The 13,634-nt window shown below is 38.9% G+C and overlaps 1 protein-coding gene and 1 long non-coding RNA gene across 7 annotated transcripts in view; one reads left to right on the top strand and one right to left on the bottom strand.

The window, feature by feature from the left end:
• Positions 1-13,634, bottom strand: part of Frmpd4 (FERM and PDZ domain containing 4) — a 617,514-nt gene that overhangs the window by 30,075 nt on the left and 573,805 nt on the right. For all 6 annotated transcript variants that reach the window (XM_076919095.1, XM_076919093.1, XM_076919092.1 and 3 more), the window contains 4 exons: positions 12,014-12,118; positions 8,291-8,398; positions 4,143-4,274; positions 1,840-1,959 (listed from right to left, as the gene is read on the bottom strand). In XM_076919095.1, coding sequence (XP_076775210.1) covers positions 1,840-1,959; positions 4,143-4,274; positions 8,291-8,398; positions 12,014-12,118 — 465 coding nt within the window. The remainder of the gene's footprint in view (positions 1-1,839; positions 1,960-4,142; positions 4,275-8,290; positions 8,399-12,013; positions 12,119-13,634) is intronic.
• The window catches only part of LOC143435608 (uncharacterized), a 60,827-nt gene continuing 59,257 nt past the window's right edge, over positions 12,065-13,634 (top strand). Inside the window, exon 1 of the long non-coding RNA XR_013106084.1 lies at positions 12,065-12,204. This is a non-coding gene — a long non-coding RNA (uncharacterized LOC143435608). The remainder of the gene's footprint in view (positions 12,205-13,634) is intronic.

Genomic DNA, 13,634 nt, shown 5'->3' with positions numbered 1-13,634 from the left:
AGTAGAGTCTGAGGCAAAAAACATGTTCATATCCTAGTCTCTGAGGGGGATATATAAAATGATAGTAGCCTGATTTTAGTCTTCATCACCCACAGCATATAGGTATGCATCTCCTCCACTGCCTATTCCATTAGGAAGTAGATAATCCACCATCTACATGAAAGGCAAGGCAGGAAAACAGAAACATCATCAGTCTTTTTCTTTTAGTCCCCAGGCAAGCTCTCCAGACAGGTTCTCGCATTTTGAGGCCAGTCCCCTGGTAGAAAAGATGTCTTTCAAATTCAAAAACTCTTCATGCATTTGATTTGAGTAAACACACCATAAACACAACATAATCAGCTTTAGTGACTCCTTGTCTCCTTTCCCTAGGACAAGCACAGCTGTGTGATTTTTTCCCCTTTACAAAGGCAGTGGACTTCTTGTGGTGTTTAAACAGAAGCTGAATGCTTTTAAGGCACTGTCCTGTTATCAAGATGAGAATGTAATTATAGAAAACAACCCATACCTGTAGTTCACTGTCTACAGCTTTATACTAACAGGTAGGTACTTGGAGCTATTCATTGGCAGCTAACTAGCTAATAATTGTAGCACAAAGTCTTAGCTGAGGTTGCCTAGCCTCTGAGTGATGCTCAGCAGGAATATAGGAATACACACACACACATCTTAGAATCTTAAAATTCTGAAAATTATTAATTCCAATGTAACTATTATTACAATGTCTTAGAGAAATTTAAGTACCTAAATAAATGAATAAAGATTTGGAGAAAGGACAACTCATATAGTATGCCAACTGATCAAGAAAGAGAGACATAATGCCATTAGACATGTCATTTTAAATCAGCATGTTAACAATAGATTCAAGTAAGAATCACCAATTAATACTATTAATAAAAATTAGTGGGTGACAACTTGATGAAATATAAGGCAATAAAAGTCACAAATGACTTGCCACAAGTTTCTTATTCATTATAAAAGAAAAGTGATTAATTTTTTACAAGGACACAACCCACGTAAGAGTCAAAGTTAGCCTCACAATTAAAGGGATAAACTGGCACCATTTGGCTCCTCATATGCTATACTGAGGAGAATACAGTCACTTATTCCTTGCAAATTCATAACTTCAACCTAATCAGGAGAACATACTAGAGAAACCCAAATGGAAATTTTTCTGTAAAATATCTGGTTAGTCTTTCTCAAAACTCAATGTCACAAACGTCACAGAAAGGGGATAAGGAATGGCACTGATTTAAAGACACTAACGTGACAAGGCAACCAAACTACAGGCAAAATTAGGTTCCACACTGAATTGTATTCTAGAAAAAAAAAGATGGCCTAAATGACATTTGGGGGCAACAGGCATCATTTTGGAGGTAGATAAAAGTTAAATAACACCTATTGGTGTTCCATTTCTTGATATTGTTAATTGAACAGAGTTTATATAAGAAATTGTCCATGTTATTGTAAAATGCATATATTTAGAAGTAAAAATAATACATTATGCAGGCAACTAGCTTTCATGTGTTGTAGACAAAGAATATGTTTACATATAAATTTTTGTGATTAAAAAGACAAGGAGTATGTATCTGCATTAAATATTAAGTACATGGGAGAAACTACTGGTTATATACTACTGAGAAACTACTGAGGATACAGATCACTATCCTTGCAACCTATATGGGAGTAATAAATTTTTTCAAAATCAAATGTGAAAATGAAAAGAGCATAACCTACTTATTTTATGATTCATCGAGCTTAGGAGAACATGGAAAGAAAAAAAACCTGAAGAGGTCAGTCATGTACCTCCACATTCATATAGAACAATCCAAAAATTTTAGCTACCTGAACATAGAGATACTCAAACGCAACTGGATCTCTTCTTAACAGGTCAATGGGATCCTTGGGAACAAAACTGATTCGGAAAAGACACCTCATCTTATGAGAGCTGGGCCTTTGTGTCACCTGGAAGAGCAAACACATCATTTAAGAATTCATCATTGCTAACTAAGAAAGGGCTGAAAGCCACAGAATCAAAATTCCCCTTCTTTCCACATCAGCAAAATCTTCACATTTGCCTTTGGGTGAGACTAGGCTTCCTAAAAGCTGACTCTGAGGTAAGGGTTTGTATATAAAGGGACTTGCTCTAGGAAGGTTTGAAAGGGATGCTGGGAAAAGAAAAGGAAAGCAGCATGGAGAGGAGAAATGACAAGAGTTCATACACATACAGCAACATGACATGGATTCTTATTCTAGTCTGAGAATGCAATAGCTGCATTGTATGAGATGATTCAGAAGTAGGTAACTGCTTCCTTTTAGGCTATTTAACCCATTTTCTTAAGTTTTGGATATGTAAGATTAAGGAAGAACTTTGAATCTTTGTTCACCTAAATCACCATAATGGTTTCCCACAGGCCCATGTAGTCAGCAGAAGTTTGAGCAGAACTATAAAGAGAAAAAGAAAGTTGTGGAACTTTCCATTAGACTCAGGAACAGGTGGGCTGCCTACTTCCCTGGTTCTTTTACTGCCACAGGCTAAAGTTTATTTACTATATGTACCTGTGACCATTTGTTGCATCAGGAGTTTGAAGAGTCTTCCGGCATAGCCCATCGCCAGTGACAGGCCAACTACTTGCTCAACATACCCAGGTGAAGTGCCACTGACAAGTGTTCTAAGTTGTTGTTGCTCAGAGCTCTCTTGTAGGTTGGGGCTCCAAGTCACATGGTGGGAACTGGCTTGATGAGCCATTTTTATTGACTCCTCAATTTGCTTCATGTCTATTTTCTACCTCTCTCCCAGCTTTTCTCATAACCTCCCATGGAATTTCCATACATTCAAGTCTTTGGCTAAAGCTCTGCTTCTAGAGGAACTTAGGCACTGAGCTTTCACTTTAGGGGTTCTGAATATATGTGGTTGTTTCCCTATAAAAACATAAAAATAAGCCACCCATTTCTTAGAGTATTTTGCTACATGGTATTTTTGCAAGTGACTTTAATTATCCCTGTGTAGACATAAACTTGATTAACATCATAGGTCAAGTTTGGATACAGAAATAGAAATCAAAAATGCATGAGAACTTTTCTAATTCATTGCATCCTATTGGATTCTGTCAAAGGAATAAGGCGATTCCAGGGAACTGATGTATGAAACACTAGTTCTTGATTTTTGTTTAAAGAATTATTTTCATTTTTCATTATGCATGTGTATGTGAGCTCAGGTGCCTGAAGAAGCCAGAGGAGTTAGATGCCCTGGAGTTGGAGTTCCAGGCAGTTGTGAACCACCTGATGTGGGTCCTGGGAATTGAACTTGGGTCTTCTAGAAAAGCAGACCATGTTCTTAACTGCTGAGTCATTCTTCCAGCCCCTACACACTTGCTTTAAGTATGCATCAGATAAGAAGCACTTTAGTATGACAGTTGCTTCCTATCCTTCTATTCTCCTGGTGATAACTTGCTGCTTCAGCAGGTATTCTCCCATGTCCCCTCATGCCCTCTTTTTAGGGCTATCTCTCAATGAACTTTCCTATGCAAGTAGACTTTGTGGATACTTAAAGAGTCAGCCAAAATGTTCAGCTTTTTTGAAGACAAGTGAAGGTGGTATGTTGGATACAGCAGCAAACAGTTGGCATGTCTCCCCAGAGAACAGATGGGCTGAAATCTTGGGAACCAGGAATTGGGACACATAGGTAGATCACATATTCTTAGTGGGCAGGACTATGGCCTTCCAAAAATAGCCTTGAGTATGTATCTGGAACCAAAGACAACAAAGATCACTTTGACTTTTTCTACATACTCTCAGAAACAATTGTGGTTTTAATGATTTTGAAGAGATTAGAGATCAAAACAGGCAAAGAAGCCATTGCAGTAACAGAAAATGTCACTCTGCAGAGCTACATTCCAGTATCTACCTGTCCTTTGAATGACAAATCTAGGAGATCAGCTGAAAATCTATGAGAGTGGCAAAAGGGGGACCATCTTCTTGAGGCATCAAATGCATTCATTGTAAGGACAATGCTTCCTTCCGAGAAGACCTAGGGTACAGAGCAGCTACAGGGAGAGGACTGGAGGAAGGGCATCCTGAGACACCACAGACTCTGTTTCCAGCAGCAGCAGCAGCAACATTCTTGGGGGGGGGGGTACATCACAGACCTGAGTGAGTGTCTCCTGTTCATGAAGCAAGAGCAGCTTGGTGCCAGCCCCTTCAGTTCTCTGCTCCAGCATAAGAGAGAAGTGCTCAATGCCTTTGATAGACAGCTTCTCTTGCAGGGTTAAGATGACATCCTTACAGAACAAACAGGGACATGAAGAGATCAAAATCAACACTGTCCACTTTATTTTTTAGAGTCTACTATGACCAGAAAGAGATACATTTATTTAGGCTTTACATCCTGTAATGGTAGAGGAGCTCACTGATCATATAAGGACCATTTTCTCTCAAATGTATATAGGTTGTCTGCCAACATATGTGCTATACTTCATTTGTATGCCTGGTGCTCAAGGAGGCTAGAAGGGGGAATCAGATTAGCCGAAACTGGAGTTACAGGTAGTTGTGAGCCACCATGTAGGTGCCAGGAATCAAAGCCAAATCCTCTAGAAGACCAGCCAATGTCCTTAACCACTGAGAAGTCTCTCCAGTCCCCATGTAATGTTCTAAATTGGAAAGGGTTTTTAATGGATAAAGAGTTAGTTTCAGTCTCCTGTTCTCTAAATGAAGAAACAATTAAACCAGCTCTGAAAGTGCTCTGCCTCAGGGACCAGTAAAGTATGGCCTGCATGCCGAATCTAGTCCACAACACATTTTTGTAAATAAAGATTCATTGAGACAGAGTTAATCCATTTCTTGTCCATGGTTGATTTAATGTAAATACATGGCAGAAACAGAGTTGTGCAGTGGCCTGTGTGGCGTAAAATATCTACCACTTTACTCCTGCCCCCAAATAGTATGCTGGCTCCAGCCTGCCTATTCTGCAAGAAAGCATGGTAACCATCCAGCTCCTAGGAAAGTCTAGTTTCTAATCCCAGCTCTCATGCTTATAAACTTCACAGCACTGGGTAGTTATTCAACCTGTAAGTATCTCAGTTTCCCAACCTGTAAACTGGAAGTGCTAATTATGCCTGCCTTGGAATGGATATAGGAATCAAATGTGTTCATACTTACAAAGCATTTATTATAATGCCATTTACTCAGAGAGCACCACCATAACAGTACATGCTCATTTTACATCCCTGGGGAAGTGAAATGAGCAAGCTCTGTCTGTAATCTTTTCTAGGATTAAACATTTATAGTCAGAAAGTGTTGACTACACAAATAAAGGCTGTACTCCAATGCACAGCGAATCTCAGGCTTTCATGATTTTCATAGATTTGAAACTAGCAAATGGCCTCTCTTCAAGATAATTTTTGTCATGTGTTTAAAGTTCTGTAGAGCAGAGTTTCTCAATGGGAGGAAATGGTGTCCTGTAGGAACATTTGGATATATTTGGAGATATCCTTTGGTTGGCACAGCGGGGTGGGGGATGTCATTAGTGGCTAGAGACTAGGGATCCTGTTAAGTGCCTTAACAATGCATAGGGCAGTCACAACATAGGACCATGTATTCCAACCTCAATAGTTGCAAAGGTGGAAAACCCTTCTCATATATGAAGTGAATTTTCCACGGACTGTTCTGCTATTGGAGTCTACTTGATCAACCTTTTGGCCCCATTAAAACAAAATCCAAAGTAGCTAACCAGACCCACCCCCAAAGAATAATTGTTCAACAAAAAATTGCTTGATTGTGGTGAATGTGATCTAAAAAAATTCCCTGATATATGTATATGTATCTGTATATGGTATATATGTATATGATGTATATGTATATGCATATGCATATGATGTATATGTATATGATGTATATGATGTATGTGTATGTATATGTGTATATTTGTACAAAATCCAAGAAAGAGAAAAACAACCCAGGTTTTGTGTGGCTATATGAACTCTAGGTGACATTTTTGTAAACCAGTAACAGGGCCAGTAGAAAATGATTCTGTTAGCTGCTCCCTATCATAACTCTGAAACGAGAATGCTGGCAACTTGTATTCAGCAAGTGTCATCTTCCTTTTATTGCAACACTATTTCTGTTATGTCCAACAACCAGTATCTGCTGTGCTAATAAGGCTGTTAGGCACACGAGAAGAGAACGAGAATTTGATGTGAACTCTTGCACAGCTCCTGGTTTTCTCATTGTCAACTGTACTCCGCTAGGAAATCAAGCTCAGTCTAATGTGGGTTCCTATAATAATAAAGAGGCCTGGAGGAATGAACAATAGACCTTTTCTTCAGTCTAGATTGATATCTGGTAAGATATGTACTCAAGTCTTAACACATGTCTTTAAGTGAGATAGGTCTAACAGCAAGGAGCTGAGCAGCTGAGGACACAGAATAAGTCTGTAAGGGCATACTTGTGTACATGGGTTCCAAGGTCTGCAAAACAGTGGTTCATGTGGTCATCCCCACGTGCTCACAAAATCTGTGTTCAGGAGTGGATTAGCCTTACCTAAAGAAAGATGTGACTCTGCCATCTCACACTTAGGAAAGAACCTTAGGTCATCAGTGGCCTGCCTGGCAGGAGTCAGTATATGTTTTAGCTAAAGCCCTCACCATAGCATAGTTTATGCTAACAGCAGCACACAAATAGACTTGGGCCTTGCAATATCAACTCGACAACGAGAGGGACAAGGCACCAAGGCCAGCCATGCAGTTGGTCAGCTATGTCTATGTGACCAATCTCCAATAAACTCTGGACACTAAGACAAAGGGGGGTTTTCTTAGTAATACACTGTGTGTACTGCTTCATCATTTGCAGGAGAATAAAACACTGCCTGTAGGTGTCCATGGGGAGGGGACACTGAACGACATGTATATATTGACTTCTCCTAGACCATGCCTATGGGCTGACTTCCTTTACTGAATCCAGCATTTAATTCTCTGTTGAAAGGAACTAGCGTATGAGAGGACAAATGGTTGAGCTCTGGGTGTTCTTCAAGAAGGTCATCTACCTACTGGGCAGTCTTAAGGATTTCTCAATGCCCCATTTCTGTGTCTGTTTCCCGGATGCAACAGAAGAATCCAATAATTCTTACAGATATCATGTGGCCCCCAAAGCCTAAAATGATCACGTTCTTGTTCTTTCCAGAAAAAAAAAAATTGTGGAGCCCCCCCCCCAGTTAGTTGATCAATTGTTAGATAAAACTATTCTCTCATCATACATTTGTATTGAATAGGGAAAAAAAAGGAAAACTATTTTCCCAGCCATCACCATTTCAAAGTAGCAGTCTTATATGAAGGGAACTAGTATTTCATCTGGGGCAATTAAGGATGACTTAGTGCTCCTACACCCATCTACTAATATTGTGCCTTCTACTGCCAACTGAATCACCATGTATTTAAGGCAATTTAAACCCAGCTGCTTGCTGCTATTGTGACAGTAAGATGCACAGCAAGTGGGCTTTGTAGAACCATTTGCACAGGTGAGGTCTACTCTGAGTCCTTTCAAACACGGAGAATTAATGGTTGACTATTGATAGACATTTTAAACACAGACTTGATATCCTCTTGCTAGATTATGGTACAGATCATCACTAGGTACATTTTTTACCTCCATAAAACCTTTCTGACTGTGCCATTTGAAGAAAGCCTATTTTAGGCTGATGAGACATTAGGGAGCAATCAATTTCTGAACATACTTTTGTACAATAAAAAAAGAGGAGAATATGCACTTTTCTTTTCCAAGAAAGAAGCATGGGGGGCATATGCTTTGCTACCAAACCTATTATGTAAAACTCACCTGTGGTGGATCAGGAATACTGGGGTTGCATGGTGGCACTTACTTTAACCCCCTCCTGAGAAGCACACCTCAGTTCTGACTTGTTATGTAGCAATCTTGAGCAATTGGTTACAGCAACCAAAAGTAATGTTATTTTTACATGACTTTACCCTTTGCTTTTGCTGGACACAAAAGTGACAAATATTCAATTAACAGTTAACATCCTAATCTTCTTGGTGGCTGACATTGCTGGGAAATCCTGTTGGCTTTGGGCAGGGTGCCAAACTTTCTTGGTGACAGTCATAGTATTTTAATTAGTCTGCAGTTGCAGTAAAATGGCTAGCCCTGGTGTATAACATAGATAGCATGTCATAATGTTTGTAGCATCCACAGGGACAAAAAGAACAGAGCCCTTTTTAGTTTATGCACTTTGTCTTGGTTTCATTTTTACATAATGAGTACAGTCCCAGAGGTTCGAGTGTCATCTTACCTTGATGGAGGTACTGCAGTCAAAGCGAAAGGATTTGGTCTGTCCATTTTCCAAATAGACTTTCAGAACATTTGGCATAAAAAGAAGTGAATTGTCTTTAACAGTTTCCTGTTTTAACAACAGAAAAGAAAAATAATGGCTGTGAAGGTCAGTCAAATTAGAATTCCACTCCTGGCAGTAGCCACCTGTATATCACAATATAATAAAGAATAAACAAACAAAAGTTCAAAGGTCAACCAGATGTCCCTTTGGTGGTATCTGAACTAAGATATTCATACTAATATTGTTTTCCAGCTACAAATAATGCACAAGGCATTTGCTGATCAGAAAAATCAGAAGCACTTTAAAAAAAAATAGCAAGATTCCCCAATAGAAAACATTATTACAGACATAATTCCTTTGTAGTCAAGCATCTGTGTTTGAATCCACAAGCTCTGACTTTTTCAGATCAGGATTAAATGAACAAAATGAGGACCATCAATGATGCTGTGTGACAGGAGACTGCTGGTCCCTGGTGGTGGTCATGCAAATGAGTCACAGGCATGAAGAAGCTCAAGGACAAAGTTATTATTTTTCTTTTGAAACTCTTTGTAACCCATTTAGGAATGTTTCTCAACTCAAAAGAAAACATAAGAGTCGCACTAGTGTGCTAAATGAGAAAAACATAGGGCTGAGGCTTTTAGCTTAGTGGTAGAGCACTTGCCTGATGCCTAGTTAACTTTTTGTTGTTGTTTGTTGTACAAACAACACACCAAACAACAAAACAAAACAACAAAACACCATGGCCAAGAGAACCTGGAGAGGGAAGGATTTATTTTAGTTCACAGGTTACAATCCATCGTTAGAGGAAGCTAGGGCAAGAATTCAAGGCAGGACCTGGAAGCAAGAACTGAAGCAGAGAGCACAGAGGAAATTCCTTACTAGTTTATTTTGTTCCAGACTAACATTCAGCTACTATTCCTATACACCTCAAGACTACCTGCTCAGAAGTGGCAGTGTTCAGAGTGCTTGGGGCCCTCCTCCATCAATTAGTAGTCATGAGAATCCCAGAGAACTGCCGAGAGGCCAACTTGATGGGAGCAATCCTTCAACTGCATTTTCCTCTTCCCAGGTGTCTCTAGTTTGTTTCAAGTTGAGAAAGCCTATTGAGCAACGTGGCATGTGGGTGGGCTCTGCATTGCATTCCCAGTGCCACAAAAAATAAGTCAAGTGCTAAGTCTAGGCTATAATGAACAGCTCATAACATCACAATCTAGAAATAACCCCAACAGTCATGCCAGTTTGAAATATGACTAAGATTGAACCTGAGAAATACATTCCTTATGATGGTTTCTTTAATTGGATACCATGAGAGGTGATGAAAGAGATGAAGGAGATGAAGGAGATGAAGGAGAGAAGTAGACACATCCATGTAAGTAAGTCCTTGGAATGAACTGTGTCATACCCATGTATTTGGTGTCACAGAGTCATAAGGGTTGTTGGGGACTTAGAAATAGCAAAGCCATATGTCCTTTGGCTTGAAGATGAGGGAACTGAAGACCATATGCACAGATGTCTTTAAATATTTTACAGTCTGAGTAAACTCGACAATTGCATATCTCATTAACTGGTCCACTGACTTTCACTACCCATTTCTTTTTCTTAATTTCTTCTCATTTCTACTGCCATACCTACTCTGTGACTTCCTTGTTGTCTGATTCACTGAGTAAGTTTGTCTTTAAATTCAGAAAACAAGGTGTCCTCTGACTGAGAAGAGCATATTAGAAAGGATGAAGTCCCATAGGTCGAGGGGTAGATGTGTAACTGAAGGTTCTGTCTTGATAGTATCCTGGAAAGGCAGCAGAGGCTGCAGGAGACCACTGGCCCTGCAGCAGCATCCTCATGAGCTCTGTTATAAACAGGGTTAAAATGACACTATCATTACAGCTTCTAGACTATTATTCTCTCTTTAGATGCCCAGTCACAGGCTGAGAAGCCCTGGTGTAGAAAGGTAATTTTCTGATGAATTTTTGATGTGATGTACTTGTTGTTTTAATGCTTGATAACTTCCACTCCCCCACTGGGACAGGATTCTGAATTGCTGACATGTGGTAACTATGTGCCTAGATTGACAGAGATCTATTTCAGTGAGCAGAGTGTATCAAGTTCATAGGGCAGTACAAAATTCCTACAAGCTAACAATGACAACCTCAGACCGTTTTCACAAGCACCCCAACAGTTTGTCAGACTGACCTGCCATGATTCTAATTCTTGAGTGTCAACTAGTTTGATTGAGAGCCACCTAGGAGATTAGTAAATCACATCTCTAGGCATACTGTGAGGACATTTTCAAAGATGATTGACAGAGGGGAGAAGACCTGTCCTGTATATAAGGGGTGTCATCAAATTGCTTAAGAGATCAGATGGAATAACACGAAAAGTATCAGGCCCCTATGTTCACAGATTCCTCTTGTCCAGCTCATATTTTCTACATCTCTCTTTCTTTCCTCTCCCTATCCATCTCTATCTCAATTTCTCTCTACTTCCTGGATGTTGAGAGCTGAGTAGCCTCTGCTTGTACAAGCTCTTGCTGCCATTATATTCTGCCTCACCACAGGCCAAAAATAAAGAGCCAAAGAATATGAACTAAACACACTGCTACCACGAGGACCCTTTCACCTTGAAGTGGTCTAGGCTTGGTATTTTATCACAACTGAAGGACAATTATCATACATTTCAGTTTTCTGGCCTCCAAGTGGGACAGCCCTAGGCTGGACTAGTGTTAAGAAGACTCATAAGTTCCTTGCCCAGGATATGCACATCCATAGCTTTTAATCCAGATCCAGGGCTAACTTCAAGAAAGAGTTTGTGATCCATAGGAAAAAGATCACAGATGAATGTCTATCCTTATAGATTCATTAAAACACACACACACACACACACACACACCAATCAGAGACAATAACCTTCAACAAGAAAATTCTGGTATTTCCAAGGTCTTCAAAACTATTAGAATTCTACATAAAGGCTTCCTAAAACTGATACCAAAAAAAAAAGAATGAAGGAAAGGGAGAAAGAAAAGAAAGAAAGAAAGAAAGAAAGAAAGAAAGAAAGAAAGAAAGAAAGAAAGAAAGGAAGGAAGGAAGGAAGGAAGAAAGGAAGGAAGAAAGAAAGAAAAAGCACCCAATCTTCTATCTTCTTTGGAAAATGTTGAAGATGTCTTCTTGATATTTTGCATTATCTTTGTTGAAGACCTTTTGGGGGTATTTGGGGGTTCATTCTTCAGTTCTAGCTTAATATACAAAATCTTTACTTTCTACAACTTTGATATTCACACACACACACATACACAAACACAAGGGAAACATGATTCTTTTCACAAAATATATAAAAGGTTATTCTGTGAAAGTATGCTTAAAAGGTACAAGAAGTATAAATTTCAAAGGAAGCTGATTTTACCAAATATAAATGAAGCAGCATTAGTGTTTCCAGATCAAAGCAGTGAGTGTCATGCTACAAGTGTCACAAGAGTCATTGGCTTAGATCCTATTCTGGTTGTGTTAGAACTGAGTGGCAAGGAGGTAGTAAGGCAAGTCCCTTTCAGTCTTGAAATTTGACACTCTCATGAAAGACAAAAAACATGTCCAGAATGAACAGTCTAGTAGCATTGTTGGCTTGACTTGAGCAAAAAGCCCCTGCTTCAATGATTCTCTGCATAACAACACAGACAACTTGAAAACTCACCGACACTTGGCCATTGATGATGACCTCTTCGGAAAAGCGCACTTTGACCGGATTGGACTTCAATCTTGCCTTTTTAGCAGCACTAATAAATGCTGATTTGGGAGACTAGAGGAAATGGAAAGATTTTTATTGGATTACTGGCATTTTAGCAGAAACCTTCTGACAGTTATTTTTCATCTTTGTCCTCAAAGGTAAGCAACATTGTTGCTAAAAGGTAAAATATTCTGTGACTGCCCAGTTCAAAGACAAAATACAAATTATGGATGTGATTGAAACTCTGTCATGACTGTAAATTAATAACCTTGATTTAGTGACCAGACCAGAAAAACAGCTTCTGTGTTCTTACTATTCACAATGCCAAAGATCTTAAATCTTGCTTTGAATGCAGAGCTCTAACCCCAATACAGAAGTAGGCAGAAATTTGTTTTTCTGTATGTCTCTACAACCTGGCCTTCAGCCTTATTCTGGTAATCTGTGTACCAGATCTGTGTACTTAGATCTTACTGTGCAGAGTATGGAAGAGACTTTGACTTCCAATTTAGAGTTGAATTCTGCACTTCATGGTCTGCCTTATCTTACATGTGCATTGTAATTTGAGACTTCTTCCCTGCTTCTCTGGTAAGTAAGGGCTGAATGGTGAAGCTCTTCCACAGAAATTGTAAGTTTCCATAGAAGCATCTGCTTAGAAAGGTGTTGGGAAGAAGGAGATCCCTTGCTGCATGGCTTTGGTCAATTCAGTTCATCTGAAAATCACTCTGGTGTAACTTTTTTTTAGTAAAACTTAAAGGAAAGAGACCCCCCCCCCCCCCCATCTATCGACAGTATCACTGATTGTAAAATGAAAGTAACCTTCATGCTCCATTGGATTTAATAGGTAATCAGATTATTACTTGTTTGTGAACTACAATGGTCAAATATTGTCAGTTGCCTAGGGTGTAGACTTATTTGCATGTACCTTATTCTGCAGGCATTGAAGCTTTTGCATAACACGTTCTAGTGACTGATCCTTGAATCTACATAAAAACTTAACCTGATATATATTATATTAATCTCATGGTTGCAAAGTTTAAAGTATTCACAACCTTACCAAATACACACATTCTGGCAATCAATTAAGTTATTAAAATGATGGAGTGGACATGTAAAATGTGGTATGTACATAAAATAGAATATCGTTCAGTCATAAAAAGGAAGTACTGGTCGATACTATGATCTTGAAAATGTGGTACTTAAAGAATCAGACAGAATCAGAGCAAATATTATATATTATACTTCTGTGAAACCATTAGAACAGTAAAAATAGAGACAGAAAGTTTGGTGCAGGGGCAGAAGAAAAAGGAGGATGAATGTTTTATAGATATAGAATTTCCTTTAGGAGTGATGAGACATTTTTATAAGGCAACAGTGATACTTAATACATCTTGGATGTATTTAATACTGGTGAAATGTACAGTTGAAAATGGCATACTGGATGCAATACATGAATATTTTATTATAATACAAAATCATTGTTAAGAATATGCAATGACAAATATGTATGTTTAGGAGTACATATTTTGTATTGATATTGGGAGAATACTGTTTTGCTTATTTATATTTGAGACAGGGCTTTGTTATGAAT

The sequence above is a fragment of the Arvicanthis niloticus genome, chromosome X, assembly GCF_011762505.2.
Source record: "Arvicanthis niloticus isolate mArvNil1 chromosome X, mArvNil1.pat.X, whole genome shotgun sequence".
Taxonomy (NCBI): domain Eukaryota; kingdom Metazoa; phylum Chordata; class Mammalia; order Rodentia; family Muridae; genus Arvicanthis; species Arvicanthis niloticus.
This window is presented reverse-complemented; position numbering and strand designations above follow the sequence as displayed.